Consider the following 23,100-nt stretch of genomic DNA (forward strand, 5'->3'; position numbering starts at 1 on the left):
TAACAAAAAAGATGCAGAGCTCAAACCTTAAATAATGCAAAGAAAGCAAGTTCATATTCATAAAGTTTTAATAGTTCAGAAATCAATATTTGGTGAAATAACCCTGGTTTTTTTTAACTCCAGCATCTGCTCCCAGTCAATCGGCACACAGTAGCAGTATTGCTAGCGTTTCTACTGGTCAAAATCTGTGCACTGTAAAAAATGGAAACATACAAGTACGATTTTTTTGCTTTTTAAGAAAAATACGTTATTATACCTTCCGTTATTAAAGAAACATTATGTATACGTTGTTATTCGCAAATTTTTATTTGTGTTTTTAGCCGTTTAGCTCTATTTCCTCCCATTCATTGAGGACTCCCTCGCGGGCTCCCTCTATCGGTGTGCAGTGATTATTCGCTCTGTGCAGTGCTCAAGCTCTCCGTAAACCGGCTCTGCTGAGCTCCGTCAGATCACGTGGGTCGGTATTCTCGTACAGTGTGTGCGCTGTCTGTGTCCGTAATCTGAAATCAGCGAGGAGCTGCTGATCGTGTTAAAGCTGCGGGTTTGGGGTTTTTAAAGAGTATCTGTTAAATGTTGGGGGGCTGTTTGTGGAGTATGAGCTGTCCTTATTAGCGCTGCCATGGAGGGAGTTCTGTACAAGTGGACCAATTATATAAGTGGTGAGTTAACGTTAGCGTTACGTAGCTGCTTCAGTTTTAACTACTAAAGCCAAAATGTCAGATAACTTAGCGTTACGTTAGCCAGCGGGCTATCGTAAGTGTTTTCCTGACTTGGACAGTCCATTCATAGACTAATATAGCAGCTTTAATAACATAAACAGCTTTAGTAAGGACTACAGACTCGGCTCCATCAGTACACAACTCTGCCCTGAAGCCTGTAGCTCTAATAAGCTAGTTAGCTAGCTGTCTGTGCTGTTAGCTAACATTAGTTTATTTACGTAACGTTAAAGTTATTATTGCTAACGTAACATTAGCCTATTTCACCATATAATTAGCCTATTCTAAATACTAAAGTCTAGACAAGCTCTAAAGAGCTGTATACTCCAGTGTGGGGAGTTTGTAAGGTTGTGTAGTTTATGGGTTTAAATAAAAATGTGTAGTAATTACCTTAAGATGGCTGTCTGACTTCTAAAATAGTTAACTCTACTAGTAAACTTGTTTATCCAGCTACAGGAGGGATTTATTATTGGAACAGCTACCCTAGCTTGGAGATACTGGTTGAATACACTGTTATATTCTAGTTTAAAGTAAATGTGACATTATATATACATAAAACATTTACTTATTTGTAGGGGTGGGCAATATTATATCGTGACACAAAAATATCATGATATTAAAAATCCATATCGTGGTAATAGGGCAGTTCTGTCTTAAAAGTAGTCTATTATTTACTGTGAAGCTTTAGGTGTATTTATTGTATAATTGTTTTAGTTTGCAGTTTATATGCATGCGCTAAATATTCTGCAATATTATTTGCTGCATTATATTATTTTATGCTATTTTATTTATTTTGCCACATTATGATTATACTGTTATACTATTATACTATACTCCTATTATATTATATATTATTATATATTCCTCATAGTTTTTAGTTTTCCTATATCGCAAAGTATATCGTTATCGCAAAAATACCCTGAAATATCGTGATATTATTTTAGAGCCATATCGCCCACCCCTACTTGTTTGTTCATTATTTTAGGTATGTTAGTGTTTTAATAGCGTTCATAACATTCCAGTCACTTTTATAGGGAAGCTAGCTATCTAACCTAGGTTAACTTCAATATGTGTGTATATATAATTTACATATATACACATAATATTGATTAAGTAGCTAACAGGTCACATGAGTCCAGCCTTATCTGAAAATGAGCTGTCATGTCTGGTGACAGTGATTCATTTGACTTTACGAAACTACACTGATAACAGAAAATATTTAAGCTCCAATGAGTGATTATCAACTGTCAACAAAACCCTGTTGCTCACAGCTATGAAGCTTAGATTCATATGTAGAATGTAAAAACAGTCAATATTATGACAATTAACTCAGGTGGTAGTCAGGTGATGGTGAAGTCTACTTTTAAGGTATTTTAGTCTATAAAATATCTTACAGTCATGACATAACTTTGTTGTATTAAGTTATTTTAAATCTTATAAGAACTGGTTCCGTTCTTTTAACAAAAGCTGTATCCTTGATAGGACTGAAATTGACCGTGCGGTTTTGGGAACTTCAGTAAAGAGCACAAACTGGAATAAAATTTATAGTAAAATCTCATTAGAAACAGTAGTACAGCTTATTAACAAAGGTGTTAAATCTATGTTATATTCAGTATCTCAAATATCTAAAACTGAAATGTTGTATCACAATGTGTTATTACTGTTTATTACATGAGAGAACTTCACCAACATTCCCCTTTCCCCTCTAGGCTGGCAGCCTCGCTGGTTTGTATTAGTTGGCGGCACACTTTCATACTACGATTCTCAAGAAGATGCTTGGAAAGGATGCAAAGGCAGCATCAAGATTTCTGTGTGCGAAATACAAGGTAATATAAAGGTCTGAACTTTTCCAGTAGAGATTTAGGGTTTGGTCGTCCACACCCACTGTAAACTCTTTGATGTATTGTATTGTGCAGTATAAGGTCTAAAGTTTAATATTACCTTGTATTATCTTGCATAATTTCCTCAAGAGCAGCTACTGTTAGCTTCTGTTTATTTTACCTCTTAAACTCTTTACAGTGCATCCATCAGATTTCACAAGAGTGGATCTGACCATACCAGGAGAGCAGTATTTCTACCTCAGGGCCATCAATGCAGCAGAGAGACAGAAATGGCTGGTAGCGTTAGGAAGTGCAAAAGCCTGTCTGACAGACAATCGGACCAAGAGAGAGAAGGGTAAGTGATAAACCTCCTAGAACTTGTCCTAGCATTTGTAACCTACACTACTGGTTAAAAGTTTTAGAATACCCCCATTTTTCCAGTTATTTTCTATAATTGTCAATAATTCAATAATTGGAAATGGTTCATAAAATTTACCATAAGAAATTGGCAGTAAATGCCAGGACCTTTAAGAAAAATAAATGAACTCATATATTTTTAGTATAAAAAATATATATATAAAAAAAAACTGACAAACGTTCCCTGTATGTCTAAATGTTTGTGGACCTACTGTCTAATAAATGCGTTTCGCTACTTTAAGCTGCAGCCACTGCTGACTGAGATGAACATGCACAGTCCTGAGATGAATATGTCTAGTCCTTTTAGAGAAGTGTACCCAGTAGTATATGACTCTTTGTAGCAGATAAATGTATACCAGGAATTGGACAGAAACTTTGGGGTGTGAGCAGTGGAACTGTGTTCTTTAGAATGATGGTGCTCCATTTAAAACTCTGTCCATTACATCATGTCACTAAATGCAATCAAATCCTCACAGTATTGCTCCAAAAGCTATAGTAGAAAGCCGTGCCTAAACATTAGAGAATGTTACACCAACATAAGCAGGATAAACTATTTTTGTTAATATCCCTGACTTGTAAGAAACATTACATGCTCATGTGTCCAAATGCTTTTGTCCACATATTGTTGTGACAGTATAAAATATGAGATTATTATTATGTTGTGTCTTGTCAATGTCTTATCAGAACTACAGGAGAACACAGAAGCACTGAAAACAAAGATGTCTGAGCTGAGACTCTACTGTGACCTTCTTCTTGAGCAAGTGAACAAAATCAAAGAGAATCCTTTGGGTGAAGAGGAATCAGGCTCTACAGAAGTAAGTTGAAGGGGTTTTTAATTGTCCTGCTAAATGGTCTGGAATTTGAGTATGGATGTCTACACTTCCACATTCACATATTTCACTTTCTTAAAGCCTGGCTCACAATAAAACTATTTTGATACCAATATGCTCCTCCTGAACAGGTGCAACAAGTCTGCTTATTTTAGGGTGATTATAAATGATGAACTTTCCAGATTATCCTGTAGAGTGTGGTAGAAGTAGAGTCACTTGGATAAAACAAGATGTTTTTTACTTTTAAATTAATTTGAAGTATTTCTGAACTAGAATTCTAAATGTTTGATAAGAAATCCCAGCCATTGCACAGCTTTCTTATAACCCACACTGGCAGTTTTCCCATTTTAGCAATTTTGACTCTTTCAGACCCTGTGTCAATTGGAGTGGAAATCAATGCACAGAAAACTAATTAAGACCTGTTTTCCATCAGAATAAATCATAAACCAGCCAAGGAAACTGGAGCTTAGCCCTGCCCACTGCACTGGAAAAAAATCTGCAACCCAGACATTAGGGATCAAATAAGGCAAATTAATAGAAGCTCATTATTACTAATTCTTTATGATTTAGAATACTTTCACCATGCTTAGGAATAAAACATTTTGTTAATTTTATGTATTTTAATATATTTTTTATTTTATGATAGTTGTGGTTTATTTTGTGTGTATTACAGACAGAAAACAACATTCTTATATCATTCTTATATATCCCTGTTACATGTAAGCTTAATAAGCAGTTGATCATTTTCAATTAATATTTAACTTTATGAAGGAGAAATTTGGAAAAACTGTGTGGTTTAATGCAGGTCAGATCACGTAGGGCACTAAAACAGTTAAGGACGAAAAAAAATAGTAATCAATATCATTAAATTAGGGGGCTGTCATGTTTTTTTTTTAACATTGATTAGGATTTATTTTTAATACTGTAGTGTGGGCCAGGCATTAGTGATCTGCTGTGTTCTGTGTGCTGCTCTGAGAAGTGTTCTGTTTGGTTCTCAGACAGGGAATGATTCAGGCGCTCTGGTGAAGTCTACATGCACCACCTTTCTGAAGACTCTGGAGGACTGTATGCAGCTCGCCAGCCGGACCTTCAGTCCTGATGTAATTGGCCATAGCCCACCAGGGTCACCACCTGTTGCAGCAGTCAAACCTCAGAAGGTGTGGATGAATTTCAAAATCTATTTTCATCCTTTTAGTTTCAGAATATGCTGTATTTTACTGGTTTACCGGTGATGGTGTGATTTAATCAGGTGAAATTTTATATAAATTAAATAGCCTCTCTCTCTCTTTTTTGTCCTGCAGATCAAACCTCTTAACCAAACAAGTCGCCATTCAGAGGACAAGTATGTTGACTGACCTGTATTATGTGTATCCTTTTGTGTGAAGACATTTGTATTGTATCTGGATTTTCCAGTGTACATGCCCTTGGTGTATTGGTGAGTCCAAAAGAAAAAAATAAGTTTGATAAAAGATTCTATATTTATTTTGCAGACAGAAGGGTTCAGTAAACAGCTCACCAAGAGCATCAGCACGTGAGGGTGTGGGGAGTGAATCTGAGCGAAGACCCCCGTCTCCTCCACCAGAGAACACACCCACAGGTAGACACTTTAATGTTAATCTGATCATGTCATCAATGAAATTACTGACAAAATAATAGGATTTTTGCTTCATTTAAAGGGCATAAGCACAAATTACACACTATACACAGGAAATTTGGCAGTGTTAAATCAACACTGTTAGTGTTAAACTTTACACTCTCAGTGTTAATTTAACACTAACAGTGTTGATTTAACACTGCCACATTTCCTGTGTATAGACAAATACAGGCACACATATATTTTCCAACCAAAAAATATATTATTAGGGTTCAAGCACCGAAGGTGCGTAGAACCCTATTGTTTTTGCTAAGATTTTTCTTCTTCTTCTTCTTCTTCTTCTTCTTATTATTATTATTCTTTTTCTCCTGTAAAAACAGTTGTGCAGCCTAAACCGTAAGTCATAGAGAAATGAAACTTGGTAGGTAGATGAAGGATCAGTGCATCTCGGTGGACAACAAAAATGGCACCGATTGGTCAAGTGGTGGCGCTATAAACAAGGAAATTCATTTTTCACAATTTTCTCAATAACTCAAAAACCATAAGACCTACATTCAAAATTCTTTTTTTGATGGATTCCTTGGGTCAATACCAACAACTTTCCAATTTGGACCATGCACTTCCGTCTATATAGATTTTGTGATAATTTGCATAATATGCAAAACCTACTTTTGCAAACTAGTCCTAGGAATTTTGACCAATCCTGGCATGTTTGGTATCAAAACACTCGTGAGAGCATGCGCTTCAATATTCATTAAGAAAAAGTTGAAATATGTAAACAATATGGCCGCCATATGCAAATTAGTCCTTCCGGATATATGCCCCATTCACTTCAAGAGATAAATTTGGAGCACTGTTTCTCAGCAACCGTGCAACCTAGCAAGTTGAAACTTTGCATGCAGAATCTATCATACAGCCTCTAAAGGATGTTCAAATGGCAACTTAATCAATCAACATGGCTGAACACCATCAGCCAATCAGCATTCAGCAGACATTTTGGCAGGCTGAATGTTGCCCAATCTGGATGATATTTGGCAGTTATGTTCAGGTGGAGACACTGTAGTGACCTGCAAAGTGCTGAAACAATCCGCCCACTGGGGGGCGCTGTTCCAAAAAAACGAGTATATGTCAATCATGCTGTACTATTTTGACATCTAATTGTTTTTGCCATATTTAGTACAGTGGCTCTGACAAATTTCTCAATACAACTATGTTTAAAAAGTGCTTTGTTTATTCATAATTGCTAATTGTTTGAAAATAGCTATATGGAAACTACTCTCTGGATATTTGGCCTATCACCTCCATTTCAGTCTTGCTGCACACTGTAGAGTCTCTAGGTAAATGTTCATTAAAAACATTTGTGAAAATTTCACATACAATACTCTCCAGGCATCAAGCAATCTGTGCGTCCTTGGAATTTCTAACCTAAATTGCTGTAACTCTGCAGTATTTGCTGTAATCTCACAATGTTAAAGACCTCTGTACAATATCACTCTGATGAAGCGCCATTTAATACAGAACTAGATTAAGAATAACTTGACATTACATGTCATATCAGAACATTCACTCCTTTGTGCCTCTTCTCAACATTAATAACAGGTGAAAGACTTTTGATCATTTTAAATGTGACAGAATGTCTCCAATTGTGTTAGACGTTCTTACACGTCACCATCCTATGCTCTAGTAGGCACCATTGTGCTAGTTGGTGCTTGATGAAGCGCCATTTAATTCAGAACTAGATTTATAATAACTTTGTAATGACATGTCATATCAGAACATTCACTCCTTTGTGTTAATTTAAACTTGTTTGGTCAAACATTTCAGCTTGTTCTGCAAAGGTTCAAAGGTCAATCTGAATACCACTTTGTGAACATTCTGGTTGAAGCCACCTGATCAATACCAATAACATGTAGACACCTTTTGACTAGTTCTAACTCACTTAATGAATATCCTACAAAGTTCACTAGATTTACATGTGAATTTAAGCACTGATCAGGTTGAAAGGCCTCTGCTCAACATTAATAACAGGTGAAAAACTTGATAATTTCTAAATGTGACAGGGCATCTCCAATCATATTAGACCTTCTTACACATCACCATTCAATGCTCCAGTAGGCACCATTGTGCAAGTTGGTGCTTGAACCCGATGATTGCCGCTTGCGGCTATATTTGGAACTATAATTGTGCCCTCTGATTATGAAGATTCTCCTTAGATTTAGGACTTGTGATCAAGTTTGTGAAAATTAGTGACATTTAAAAATATAAAGTATTTTTTGATGCATGATGCAAAAGGAAAGTTCACATTTCTCATTTCCTCTGAAACAACTTCCAGAAACAGATAGCATGTGCCCAATATAATCAAAATTTTACTTCCTTATTAATATTGTAACATACTGGGTCATTGACTTCTGGTGCAAGCTTCAGTTTCTGAATAAGTTTCTCTGACAACATTTCGTCCAAATTCCAAATAAAAATATTGTCGTTTAGAGCATTTATTTGCAGAAAATATAGAAATAGAATAGATATATAGAAATATATAGAAATAACTGAAATAACAAAAAAAAGATGCAGAGCTTTTAAACCTCAAATAATGCAAACAAGCTCATATTCATACAATTTTTTAAGAGTTCATAAATCAATGTTTGGTGAATAACCCTGGTATTTAATCACAGTTTTCATGCATCTTGGCATCATGTTCTCCTCCACCAGTCTTACACACTGCTTTTGGATAACTTTATGTCCTCCTGGTGCAAAAATTCAAGCAGTTCAGCTTGGTTTGATGGCTTGTGATCATCCATCTCCCACTTGATTATATTCCAGGGGTTTGCAATTTGGTAAAATCAAGAAATGTATAATTTTTAGTGGTCTCTTATTTTTTTTCCAGAGCTGTATATAATACTCTGAAGGAAAATAACTATTGCAGTTTTCCTTTGTTGTGTGATTTATTTTTATTTCTAAAACAATATACAGCTGATTGTGTTCAAATAAGGTTTATCTGTTTGCTTCAATCAGACTTTTCATTCAGTTTCTCATCTTGTCATTCTCTTTGTCTTCAGTATGCGTAACAGAGAACAGTATGGCAGAGGAGGAGAACGAGGACCAACGGGAGGTTGAGGATGCTACTTCCTCTACCCTGCAAAGTGCTCCTGAGGGTGAGCATCCCAGAGAGGAGGCAAAAGCAGACACATGTCCAGAGGAAGTAGATAATGCCCAAGAGGAAGTCCGTTCTAGCTCCAGACAGAGCCGAGAGCAGCCAGCCAGTGATCAAAAGGAAGTTGTCCCTGAAGACACTGAGCTCGAGTCACAGGGTAAAAAGGAGGAAGAAGATCAGGTGGAAACATTCTTCAGTAGTATGAGCCACAGGTATGAGGAACATCTACCGCTATAAGCTTGAGATATTCAGGACCAAATTACACAGCCTGTCATGTATGATATGTTCTATTTGTGTAGTAAGAAGTGTTATTTACTCACAGTACTGTGACTGAGATAATATTTGAGTATCTTTAACATTTATAGCTTTCAAGCTGTGTTTTTTTTTGCAGAACTGCTGTTAAAGTAGTGTGAGTTTAACTATACTAGTTAATGACTTATATCAGTCTTACTAATTATCTAACAGTTTTTCAGCACTTCAGTGCAGCACATAGAGAGTGTAATATGTGGAGGATAGCTTGTGATTGATCAGGTATTCATGTGAGTGTGTTTTCTCTCACATTACACTGAAAACGAGGCCCTGCCTGTGATAATGGGTTTGTAGAGACTTTTTTGTTACACTACTGCTCCCATCATTTCCCTTGTGCAATTATGAAATTGTCAGTAATGTATTACACCATCATACTCTCACAAAAGTAAGAGTGAGTCTTAAACAACGTTTAATTTTTCTAATATATTGTATATCTAGTATTACCTTTGTGAGTATTACTCTCAAATGTGAATGGAATCCAAAGTATTAATAAAGTGTCACTCATACACTCATACAGTAACTAACAAATACAGTTTTTGGTGCAGATCTGTAGCTGTTCTTTAGAATTGTGACGCAGATCAGAAAGGGATGCATGTTTTTCTGTTTTTCTTTTTTCTCAGTTTGCTTGAGTTACATGACTTTGCTTCAGCTGTATTCTTTTTGTTGTCTTGAGTGTTTGTGTTCATCAAATAAACAATTAAGTCCATTGAGTTATTGTGTGCACTAATGCGTTATTTTCTGAATGTGTGTGGTTTTCCTTTTGTAGATTTAGTGATATAAGACTGGAGGACGGCAGTGGTATCCCCACACAGGCCTTTTTGGACTCTTGCTATGCTATAGTGCCAGTATTAGGTAGGACGGTTTCTCCTTTCACTCTTTCCATCAATCCCGATTTCCTCACCATTTAAAGGTCACCACCCGCACCCGCATCATGATTTCCTTGCTTTTCATTCTTCACACTGAACATTTTCATCTTCATGGTCTGGCAGCTTTATTTTCTTTTCCTTTTCACTGTTGGGTTCTTTTCTGCTTCACAGTTATTGCAGATTCTGGGCTTTACTGTCTTTGTTGTAGAGGCCTGCTCAGGACTGATAAAAAAATAAAAAATAAAGATGTAATAATGTAGACCTTTTTGTCCAGTTTGGCCTACAGTCTGACTTCAATAATAAATAAATGAATAAATAATTATTTTCTAAAATAATATATCTAGTGGAATTCAGATCACTGTAGTTTTATTGTTGATCAGGCTGTTTATGTATAATAAGCACAAAGCTAGAATACAAATCTAGAAAATTTATTTCAGTGAGTGTGCTTTTGCAGACAACATAGTAAAAAAAATAAAAGATGACTGACTGTTACACACTTTCTTTTTTATGTAACTTATGTTATTATGCATGGTAATTAATGCAGAATTGTTAGAATTTTATTTAGCCTATTTATTAATTTGTGAGATTTTTCTACAAGTTTTTTTTACTGGATTTGTGAACTGCCAACTTTTTGTAATTTTGTATTGTGCCATAGATATTATCAAATCAAATCAAATTTGTTTATATAGCACTTTTTACAACCGCTTTCTGTCACAAAGCAGATTTACATAAATATGATCGCAGGACAGACAGTCAGACAAAACATTAAACATACAGCCCAGAACTCTTTTAAGCGTCTCATCCTGGTCCAGGAGTAACAATTTCTGCACATTTCAGTCTTTTCTCTGCTCTCAATGTACCTGATCCAACTCTGGATGCTGGGTATTTAACAAGCCACTCCTGAGCTGAACTAAGCACAGAACAGAGGGAATTCTGAATGGTAAAGCACTGTTGCACTTCAGGAAACCAATGATTTAAACAAAGTGCCCACATTCCATCAGATGTATGGACTATGGACATTTCAGCTTGCCATGATCTCTTTTGTGTTGCTGGGAATGGGCCCATTCCTCACCTATGGGACGCTTCATCAGCCAGTACACTGCTTTGTACATGTTGGCCTATAATGTTCTAAATACTAAACAGCAGCAAAATGATGCAGGCTTTTTCTTCTCAGACAAGCTGGGACCAACAGTCTTCGCTCCAGTTAAAATAGATTTTGTGGGGAACATTAAGGTGAGTGGCAATATCTATCATTCTCCCAGACAATGAATCAGTTAGAAAGGAGCTTATTTTTATACTTATTCATAATCAAATTAGGACCCTCTATTGGTTTATTGGTCAGTAACAATAGCTTTAACGTGTTCATTTAGGTGATGTATCACACTATAGTTATATTGATTTTTGGCTGGATACCTTTGTTTTATTAGTTTTAAAATGTTCCTGCACTGCAAACATCTAAATATTAGCATCTGATTTTAAGGTGATACAATTTATTTTTCTTATCAAGCATTTTATGTGTAATATTATTTTGCTTCTTTTAGAAAAAAAGCAGTCTTTAACTTAAATTGTACACAAAAAGTCACCAGTCAGGTTATTCTGGTTCTTGTTTTCAAATTTAAGCCAAATTTTGCTTGATTTAAAATCTACGAAATCAAGCTTATTTAAGTTTACTTACTAATTTGGCAGATTGTTCTATTTAATGTTAGCATATACATCTCAATTTACTTATATTTTGCCTATTTTTTTCACAATAGATTTTTTTTGCAGTGTTCAGATTTGTGTTTTGGAGTGCTTAGAGAGAAAATGCAGAGCAATGCAAAGAATACTATAGATAAGGATGTTGTATATAGGATAGTATAATATAGTATATTTAAAATATTTGTTTATATGAGCATTAAAATGATTAAAAGCTCAAAATCCAGTGTAGCTGCATGTTTAAATGCTCTGAAGTTGCCACAAATGTTGGAAGTGGAATTCAAGTAGAATTGGTGTCATTCAAGAGGACATCATAAAGATTTCCACTATATACTATGACTATATACATCAGCCATAACATTAGCACCAGGTGAAGTGAAAAGCTTTGAATATCTTGGTCTAGAGTGGCTTCTATCAAAAGGTGCATATATAAGTTAGTACGTGAACATAGTCAGTTCTTAAAGGTGATGTGTTAAAAACGAGAAACTTATATAGTATAAGGATCTGAGACAATAAAAAAAAGGAAAGCACTGTGATTGCTCTAAAACATCAGGCAGATCTTGTGGGATTTCTCAGGGAAGCAGTGTATTGTACCTGCCAAAAGTAGTTCAGGAATAGATAGACTGTGATCCTGCAACAGAGTTATGGGCATTCACCCACCTCAGGCTTATTGATGCAGTCTGCTGCCAACATTAGTCTTGGTGCCAGGTACCACATGACACCACATGGCACCAAGAGAGGTCTCATTAAATGGTCTGCATAGAATCGGCAACAGAACAATATTTCTGCATGTACAAGTTATAAATTATCTTGTGTGAGTCTAGAAATCACTTCCGAAACAGTACAATTTCGCATGCTAGAGCCTCTAATTCCAAAATAATAAACCTGTATTTTGGACAGTGGCTCATTGCCCAATTGTAGGAAAGGTAGGCCAGCAGCTAGGTGGTCACTGGGTTCAAATACCAGGAGAGACTGGGTACTCCTGGTTGTGCCTTTGTACATGGCATTAATCTTTCTGCTGTTCCAAGTGGTACTAGTTTCCAGATTCAGCCTAGTTAGGCATCAGAATTACCCATCATATATTTGGGATTTATATGTGGGATGTATTGGACTGGTGCAGCATTAGTACCAGTATTATTACTGCTGAGTTAAGCATGTTCTAATCCAAGCATGTTATTATAGTCATGGCCACTAGATGGTCTCTACACCGTCAATACAATATATCAGAAGGTCTCATTAGGAAGGGGAGCAAAACGCAATCAATCTTCCTTAATATGACACAATGCATTCAGCAAAACAATCTTGCAATGATGTATTTTTGTTTTTACTACAGCCCACAACAGATATTTACAGCTCTGGAAAAAATAAGAGACCACTTAAACATTATGAGTTTCTTTGATTTTACCAAAGTGAAAACCTCTGGAATATAATTAAGAGGAAGATGGATGATCAAAAGCCATCAAACCAAGCTGAACTGCTTAAATATATTTACCAGGAGTGGCATAATGTTACCCAAAAGCAATGTGTAAGACTGGTGGAGGAGAACATGCCAAAATGCATGAAAACTGTGATTAAAAATCAGCGTCATTCCACCATATATTGATTTCTAAACTCTTAAAACTTTATGAATATGAACTTGTTTTGTTTGCATTATTTAAGGTCTAAAAGCTCTTATTTTTTTCATTTCTCATTTTCTGCAAATATTTTTATTTGGAATTTGGGAGAAATGTTGTCTGTAGTTTATAGAATAAAACAACAATGTTCATTTTACTCAAACATAAACCTATAAATAGCAAAATCAGAGAAACTGATTCAGAAGCTGAAGTGGTCTCTTATTTTTTTTCCACAAGTGTAGACAGTATTTAAAGTACCAGTTAAGGGTCTGGAAACACTTTCTTATTTAATGCATTTTTTTTTCTTTATTTCTTTATTCAAATAATAATAAAAACATATAAAAATAAAGGCACACAAAAATTAGGGACACATATGGAATAATGTAGTAAATAATGAGATGGTGATTTGAGGTGATTTGGGATAAGCTGGAGTTTTACAGCGGAAAGGAAAACAGTAACTATTTGTCAGCACCTCCAGGTATTATCTTCAAGATGCTGAGAAAACTATTCCAGGTGACTCTTCCTCATAAGGACACTGAGATTAAAATACCAAGAGTGTGCAGATCTGTCCTCAAGGATAAATATGCTACTTAGAAGAAGCTAAAGTATAAAACATATTCTGGTTTCTTCAACACTTTTTGTTTTCAAAATAATTTTAATTACTCCAATGTAAAAAATCATAAAAAAGGGAAAACACATTGAATAAAAGGACGTGTGTCCATACTTTGACTGCTAAAGACTAAACAAATATGTATATAAAGTTTGAAAGTCATATGAGTTTTGAAATCTCTAAAAATGTTAAATTCCGTCCTCAGAAAGTCCAGCAGAAGCTTCAGTCGGACCCTGAGAGATTCCCCACACTTCAGAGCATTGTTCTGTATGAAGTGGAAATGGAGGTGGCTCAAGTGCGGAACTCGGCCACCGAAGCTCTACTGTGGCTGAAACGAGGGCTGAAGTTCCTCAAAGAGTTCCTGTCTGAGCTGCACTCTGGAGAGCAGGACGTCCATGCAGCACTGAGTAAGTGTCAGGAGCACACGATGGCACGCTGTAGTGAACATTTAGAGCTTTGTCATTTCTAAACCTGTTTTATTGAAATTTACTGAGAATATGTAAACCACAGGTTTTTTATAAATCCCACATTATGTGGCTTTGAGAAAAAGCTGCTAAGTCATCCAGAAATTGCTTTAGTTAGTTTAGGATGTTAGATGATCACCAACCCACCTCATCACCATCATTTCCTGAGTGGTTCTGTGCTTTTCCACTGCAAAATCACAGGTTCTCGGCCCGTAAAGTCAGTGCCGTTCTGGCCCCACAATCCTGCTGGTCTGGAACCAGCGAATCTGTCGTAAAGTTGTTTACAAACCTTACTGCCATTGTCACATATGTAGTGAGTGACTTCTTAAAGCAGTGGTAACACAGGGCAGTTTTAAATGTTTGCAGGTAACAGACTACTCCACCACAGCTCGATACTGTGGATCTTTATTCTGAAACTAAAGTAGTTAAATAAAGTAATTAGGAGGACTGTCCACAAACGTGGACATATGCATACATTTGTATGGTAGCTGAAACATTCCTATCAGTTTGTAATGGGCATGAAATTTAATTCCCACTGATGCTTTTCAGTCATAAAATAAAGGCGCTTTAATTTGTTAAATGAGCAAACTACACAATTGTTTCAGTTTTCAACAGTGGTGCACAAAAGTATCCATTTTCACATTTTGTCACCTGACAACCACAAACGTTTAAATGTATTTTATTGAGATTTTAAGTGATAGACCAACACAAAGTAGCACATAATTGTGTTTCTTTTCTGCTTCATGTGGTAGAAAAGTAACACTGCACATCACTCTGAACACACCATCCCCACTGTGAAACATGGTGGTGGCAGCATCATGCTGTGGGGATGCTTTTCTTCTGCAGGGACAGGAATGCTGGTCAGAGTTGATGGGAAGACTTATAGGGCTAAATACACTAAATACAGGTCAATCCTGGAGAAGGCTGCAAAAGACTTGAGACTGGGAGGGAGATTCACCTTCCAGCTAGATAATGACCCTAAACATACAGCCAGCGCTACAGTGGAGTAGTTTAGATCAAATAATATTCATGTGTTTGAATGGCCCAGTCAGAGTCCTGACCTAAATTTTGCAAAGTGGGGAAAAGAATGGGCAAAAATCAAATATTAGTCTCTAATTGTGCAAAACTGGTAGAGACATACCCCAAAACATACCTCTTGCAGCTGTAATTGCAGTGAAAGTGGCTCTACTAAGTATTGATATAAGGGGATGAATACTTTTCCACCTCACACCATTAATCTTTTTTGTCCACTTCACAATTATGTGCTACTTTGTGTTGATATGTCACTTAAAATCTCAATAAAATACATTTAAGTGTGTGCTTGTAAGGTGACAAAATGATAGAACTCTTTATGTGGATTTCTTTATCCGTAGACAATGCCTATGGAAAGACACTCCGGCAGTATCATGGATGGGTTGTACGAGGAGTTTTTGCTGTAAGTAATACAGATAATTATTTTAATATATATTTATTTATGTTTATAGCTGTGAACCTGAGCTTTTAATCATATACTGGCTTCTTTGTTTGTGTGTGTGTGTGTGTGTGTCCTGCAGCTGGCTCTGAGGGCAGCTCCTTCCTACAGTGGCTTTATGGCAGCGCTGGTGTCTAATGAAGGTGATGAGCTGAGGGAGTGCTTCACCACCTGCATGCACCGAGACCTGACCATCTACCTGCCTGCCATGGGGAACCAGCTGTCTATCCTGGACGCTCTGTACGAGGAGTACGGCCTGGAGTCCGATGAGGTGGTGTGAGACGCTCACCAGCACACACAGGCATGCGGGCAAATCCAAGCTCAAGCTCAGCTGCTCAGTCTGTTGAGCAGAGATCGCTCTCTGTGTCAGATCCTGATGTCCTGTGCTGCTGAAGGCAGAGAGGCTTGGTCCACTGGGATAAAGCAAACTGCAAGAAGGCTGGGCTTTAATCAATAGCAATATTGCCCTGGTCCTGTATGATCAAAGGTGAAGTCACCTAAACTCTCAGTGGTGTAAGAGGGGCCAAGATTTGTACGTCTCATAGACTGTGAAGGTTCTTTCAGGGAACAGCTACTAATATTCTCTAACCTTCAGAACAGGTCTGTGGCTGACTGTGGTTTTCTGGAGTTTTCTGGTCTCTGGGTTCTCTGTTGTTTTTGATAGGCCTTAGGCCTTAGCGAATTCTCTGAAACGGCATTTTAAAAATGTTACTGAATAGTTTTTTTTATGCAGATATCATACACATATGTGGCGAGTATACAGATCGGTCAGCAAGTATACAAATCACAGTATTTGTGTTTGTGCTCTTCATGCAGTTTAACATTTACACTCAAAATACTCATATTTTATGTACTTTTATTTATATTTTATACATTTTTTGCAGTACATTTTTTATTTGCAACCATTGACTTCAATAAGCCAATTACATAAAGTAATGTAAAAAAAAGGACACCCCATAAAAACCTTTGCCTTTTTTAAACATATTTAATTGATTTGGACAGCAGTTTTTGATGACAGAGCTGTGGGTCTTTAACCCTCATTTCTCTCCGGGGCCTGCATTGACTGTTTTCCTTTACTCCAGGCATGTGTGTTCAATATGGCCCAATCCTATTTCTCTTTTGTACCCCTACCCCTTGTTTTCCAGTGTAGACTCTGTTTCAAGGGGAAGGGGTGAAATCCTCCCCTAAGAATTGGGTCAACCCATCAAGCATCTGATACAGATATATAGCTCTGGAAACGATTAGACCGCTTCAGTTTCTGAATCAGTTTCTCTGATTTTGCTAATTATAGGTCTATGTTTGAGTAAAATAAACACTGTTGTCTTCTTTTATAAACTACAGACAACATTTCTTCCAAATTCCAAATATAAATATTGTCATTTAGAGTATTTATTTGCACAAAATGAGAAATGGCAGTTCAATGGAAGTTCATATTCATAAAGGTTTAAGAGTTTAGAAATCAATATTTGGTGGAATAAACCTGATTTTTAATCACAGTTTTCATGCATCTTGGCATGTTCTCCTCCACCAGTCTTACACACTGCTTTTGGATAACTTTATGCCACGCCTGGTGCAGAAAATCAAGCAGTTCAGCTTGATTTGATGGCTTGTGATCATCCAGCTTCCTCTTGATTATATTTCATAGGTTAGAATTTGTTAAAATCAAAGAAACTCATCATTTTTAAGTGGTCTCTTATTTTTTCTAGCGCTTTATAGCAGTTAAAGCAACCTAGCTGCGGGTTAGCTAGTTAACTTTAGGGCTTCGCATGTCTCCAGAAATAAGGCTTTGTGGTGCAGCAATTAATTATTTAATTAATTTTCATCTTAAATGCTGCAGCTTCTGCCATCTGTTGCACCATTTAAGGTGGAACTAGAACATTAGCCAGCTAGCCATCTACTGAGATGAACTACTAGCTATTTGTTTTATACTGATATTAAGAACATGGCCATAAAATATTAAAACTACACATTAAACAATAGTAATGTGCCTAGTGTCTAGTATATCTAGTGGTTATCATAATTTTTAATGAGGAAAATACTCAAATTTGTTGGGAGTTTTTGGTCGCTTGTGCCGCTATCTTGCCAGTAATTCTCATAGGCTTCTGTTTTGAGTGTGCCTCTAAAAAATCTCTATTAAAAGAGTTATGTAGCTCTAACATTCCCCTCTCCCCCTCAAGTCTGTATATGTGTTTGACTGTCCATGTATTTTAATATGTTTCAAAAGACAATTGATACTTTGGGGTGTCCAATTTTGTTACGATTATACTAAAAGCAAGCACAAATTACGAATATTCATCTGGTTTCTGTGAGTCAGACAAAGGTCCATCATTATTTCTTCTGTTACATGGCCTCGAATAGACTACTAACACTAAACAAACTTGATCATTACATTCCCAATGTGCACACATATATATATATGTATACACACACACACACGACGCATCACAGGGTTTACCTAAGACTGGCCAGATGGACCAAAGACAAAACGATGAAAAATATAAATATACATTTTTCAAAACCTTTACTTTCTTTAACGTGATTTCTCTTTAGCACATTTATTTAGCAACATTATTTATTAAGTTATGTACTTCAGTAAGAATCATGCCTTACTCATGTTTACTCGTTAATGTAGCCTCATGAACAATTCGGTGCATGGTGTATTGCATGGGTTTGGTTCATTTTTGTTTGTGTCAAATGAAGATGAATGAACTCTGATTTAAAAATTTTACTAATTAGTTATAAACTGGCTAGTTATGCCTTATAGTTTATACTTGAACGCTTACTATGGCTGTGCAAGACGTCCAATCACAGCTCTTAATTCCCCTTGCTTAGGAAACACAGTAATGATCCTAAACGGGTTTGTACTGCAGCAGATCACATTCCGTTTATCTGTGTTGTTACACATAGCGGTCACTTTATTTGGCATATTTAGTTTATAGCTGTATAAACTGAATAGGCTTATATGTATTACATTTTTTTACAGTTAGCTTTAGGTTTTAATGCACACATCTTTGGCACTGGGTGCTTCTGAATTGCCTGGCTAGTGGCTGTTTTTATACACTGTTACGCATAGTTTATCATAGGCATTCTGTCAGGAATTACCTGTTGTGATATTTAATGTATTTATAGGCAGATTTTTGTACCTATAACACTGCTAGGGAAGGCACACTGCTCTGCCCAATCAGCTCTCCCTTCTGCCACGCCCCTAAACCCATACATCACCCAGTGCCCCTCCCAAACTTCTCTTCCCCTTTTTTTTTTTTTTGAACTGAGGGTGGAGTCAGCTAAAATCAGGGGGTTTAGTTACTCTTTAAGAATTATGTCATTCATGATGGAGGCTAGGAACATTTGTACGTCATACAAAAATCTGTGAATTAGAGTTTACAGTTACCTGTAAAAAAGTATGGAATATATATTATGGAGTATATATAGGTGGAGGAATTAACCTGTCAGTGTTGTCTATGTGATTTGTTGGTTACTTTATGTTTTGTAAATTAATTCCTGTAAAAAGTCACAGTGACTGGGAACAAACATTACTGAATATAAATAAAAGCCCCCATTAGTTCTAAGATATTAGTATGTACAAAATTCTGTGGCCATTTAATTTAATTTATTTGAATCATTGTTATGTGTAATTATAATTGCCATAGTTAAAGAACAGAATGGAGCACTCAAACAAGCACATGTGAAGGATAACATTACATCAAGGCATCTCTTCTTTTCACCACATCATCGATCCTAGATACTGTTATACTTCCTGTCCTGCAGTGTCCTCTACAATTATTAGCACCCTTGGTAAAGATAAGAAATTGACTAAATGTTTTAATATATTTTTATCTATAACCCAACACTGCAAATAAAATACATTCAATCGAAACAAAATATTTGTCTGAAAAATGTGTCACATTTATGTTTTAATACTTTGTGTACTTTCATTTCATAGGCATAACAGTGCAGTCTTCTCTTATAAGACTGCATGAATTGGGAAAATGCATACGCAGTCATATGCAAAGGTTTGCGTGACTTTTGTTCATTTATTTTACATTTATTAACACATGTTACCAAATACGACAATTTAAATCACAATTTAATATGTTAAAATCATCAGATAGAATAAATATTGTATTTGCTTTTTTTAAGCTAAATAAAATAAGCAAAATATAAGTTGTTTTTGTGGATTTGAAATTGTTTGTTTAAACATTTATACGCGACAGTAACAAAATTGGGGACCAAACAAAATCTTATTAAAGCTTTACATTCCTTCATTATAGGCATACCTTTCATATAGTCAGATATAACATAAGTTATGTAGAAGTGATTCTACATAACTAGAGACTGAGTGACCCAGATAACTTTTTGGATATCACTTATTTAACTTTTGTAATTTTGCAACTTTACTCTAATTTAGCCTTGTATACCATGCTCATCACTGTGCATGGGGGAAAAGTACACTCTTTACAAGCTGCAATAACTTTAGCCCTAGTAGTGAAGACAGGCTAAATGAAGCTAAATTGTATAGACCTGGTCTAATTTAATAATGAAAATGTATTTGTGTATTATATGCTGATGATTAGATTTGGCCTGTGTGGCACCTCATACTTACAGTCATAATGTTCCCAAAATAAAGACAAACACTTTAATATTTATCTTTATTAAGGGTGCTGATAAATCAGGAGGGTGATATATCAGCCAGTAATGAAACAGTATGTTCATATTTACTGGACGTTCCTTGTGCTGCACTCCATACAGTGAACATGGACATGTGTTTTTCATAAGAATGTATTAAATGCTACATTTAAATATTAAAAAAAAACGTTTCTGTGTACTGATTTCTTAAAATGATTGAGAGAATAAAAAGCCAAAACGAGGAGCTATTATGTACACCTGGATACTTGTTTTTAGTGATGTGATTAGTATTTATGTATTTTAGATGAAATGTGCAGATTCATTCATTGCACTGCAATTATTACTGGTATTTTAGGTGTACTGGGAGGGGTTTCAGTTGATGAGTATGTATTTTACTGTGTTTAGAACCAGAAATAAAGTGAGCAGATGTAAAAAGGGTCTAGGATGTTTGTTGGGTTATGCTATGTTAGTTTGACTAGGGGTGGGCGATATGGTTAAAATACTTAGCACAATATTAAGTGTCATTAAATATTTATTAAAAAATATTGTGTTGCACGGAAATAAATTGTATAATGATATACAATAGAAAAAAGTATCATATTGCCCACCTTTATTTACAATTAATTAATATAATTATTATATTATATAATATATATATTTTTTTTTGTATTTTTTTTTTTCACATTTGCAACCAAACCAGTCTCAAATTATATAATGCTGCTAATTAAGTCCATATTCTAGAAGATTCGTTTACTCTGCTATGGTCCACAGCCATCCTGACCTGCAATCATTTATCATATTTCTATGTCTCGTTCCTCCCATTCAGTCCCATGCATTTTTACATACGCTCAAGCCATAGAATTTCTGTGTCCCTACAGCCACCAAAACTGATGTACTCCACCAGGACAACTTCCAGAGCCATACAGATCCACAAGTTAAAAGCCCCAAAAATACTATTTAATAAACTTAACATGAAGCAACTGTTCTAAATTCAGTGCCAACACACATTGTTAATATAATTAATTGGCTTATGTCTTCATAACGATCCACTAATTAGAATGTCTAAATCAGAATTGAATTTCAGATACTCAGAAACGCATATTTAGACACCTATATCATTAAGAATTAATTGTCCAATCACACTTAGGGAAGACCAACCCATAGAAAGACATCTTGTTATTTTTGGTGTGGCTAGCATGCTTTTGGAAAAAGAAAGGTCTACAAGAGGATTTGTATGATATTTGAAGTTTTTTTTGACTCACTAATCTGAAGCACTAATAGTATTATTTACTCTGATGCTTAACTCCTTTTAAAACCAGTTCTCGACTGTTGGACTCAAGTAGAAATAAACATAATTCATGATACATCTGCTAATATTACATTCTTATATCTTATCAGTAGTATTTCTGCTTGCACTGAAGTACAGCATGTTTATGCTGTTCACTGCTGCACAAAGGGAAAAATAACACTATACTAATCTATTCATATAAAATACATTTCATCCATCTCTTTATATGCTTATGGATGCAGTGTTTGAGTGTGTACCGCTGTCACTATGACACTCAATCTTTCAATATGTCTACATGTGGTTGCCAGGTTGCATAACACAAAACAAAAAAGGGTCACCACCCTCAATAACGGGGTCCAGGAATAGAAGGATTGTGTGTTTGTAGGGGTGAGAGGGATGGACAGCTGCTGCCCTGTGCACCTGCAGTTAAGATTAACACTTTTCTCGACTCCACAGTCATGCAGAGCCCTCAGATGCAGCTCCGACAAAATTCAGCAGACTGAAGGATCGGGGGGCCCGTGTTTCCCTTCGTTAAGGTCTTACATATAGCTCTGCTGGGACTAAATTTACTGTAGTTGTAAGGCTAAAATAGTAAGGACTGCGCTGGCGGGGTGAATGGTAAGCACAGTGCATTCCGTACACAGTGGAAACACTTTTACTATGTGACCTTATTCCGCTCTGCTGGAATTCTCCAGTGCTCCGGTATGAAGATGGGTTTGGAAACACTGTGAGGAACGAACTGATGAAACTCAACTGCATGAAATGAACCCGAGAAAAATCGCAATCATCACCATTCATATCACATTTAACAGTTCATCTTATACATCTTGTGTAATATGAAAAGTTTAAGTTCATTTCGGAACTTTCATGGTTTTTAATTCGAAGCTGTCGATGAAACCTGTAAAACCTTCAAGAAAAGATTTTGAAAGAAAGGGTTAATAGGAGAATCTTAAGCTTTTTTAAATTGCTTTTCTCAAAGCAACTTAAGGTATTTTTCTGCTGTTTCAAATGGAAGAACCTCTACATGTTCCTGAGCATGACATATAATAAACATTATTACTGTCAAAAGGCTTATTGAATAACCTAATATATAACACATATCCAGGAGGACAGAGTTTTCCTTTTTTCAATAAAGAAATAATTCCGACAAAATATAAAAAACATGAACATTTTTGTACCATCTTGCCTAATAACAGGCAATAGATAAAGCAGTATAAAGCGCCTTCATCATTGAGCTGTGGAGCAGTGAAACTGCTTTCTCTTGAAACAAGACACTCCTTCCAGTACTTTGGGATGAGTAGAAGAGTTGATGCTGAGGTGAGTTGGTGATCTTCATCCATCCTCCTGATGTTGTGGCTGTGAAATTGTTATCAAGAAGGTCTGGGTTCAAGTCCTAGAAGGGACATTTTGGCATACGTTCATTGTTAAGCTTAAAATCCAAAAAATAAATGTGCAAACTACATCCTTAGCCCCTGTGGTGTCCTGTAGTTAGCTTACTGGGAGATGTAGTGCCACTTGGTTATGAAGTCAGAGGTTTAAGGTTCAAGATCAACCTGGGTCTCCATAGCATGTTGGACTTGACATATAAATGTATCTACACAAGTAAAACCAAAACAAAACGGTTTGAAAA

At 36.0% G+C, this 23,100-nt stretch overlaps 1 protein-coding gene across 1 annotated transcript; it reads left to right on the forward strand.

Annotated features, from left to right (window-relative positions):
- The first annotated feature begins 464 nt into the window (after positions 1 to 464).
- plekha8 (pleckstrin homology domain containing, family A (phosphoinositide binding specific) member 8) lies at positions 465 to 18,821 on the forward strand. Its single transcript, XM_049480417.1, has 13 exons — positions 465 to 659; positions 2,426 to 2,542; positions 2,736 to 2,891; positions 3,638 to 3,768; positions 4,782 to 4,940; positions 5,085 to 5,125; positions 5,274 to 5,380; positions 8,434 to 8,740; positions 9,604 to 9,689; positions 10,878 to 10,936; positions 13,827 to 14,028; positions 15,459 to 15,520; positions 15,639 to 18,821. The coding sequence occupies exons 1-13, from the start codon at positions 620 to 622 to the stop codon at positions 15,834 to 15,836; spliced, it is 1,665 nt and encodes a 554-aa protein (XP_049336374.1). The 5' UTR covers positions 465 to 619; the 3' UTR covers positions 15,837 to 18,821.
- Positions 18,822 to 23,100: the final 4,279 nt, after the last annotated feature.

This window comes from Astyanax mexicanus, chromosome 6 (assembly GCF_023375975.1).
Source record: "Astyanax mexicanus isolate ESR-SI-001 chromosome 6, AstMex3_surface, whole genome shotgun sequence".
Classification (NCBI taxonomy): Eukaryota; Metazoa; Chordata; class Actinopteri; order Characiformes; family Acestrorhamphidae; genus Astyanax; species Astyanax mexicanus.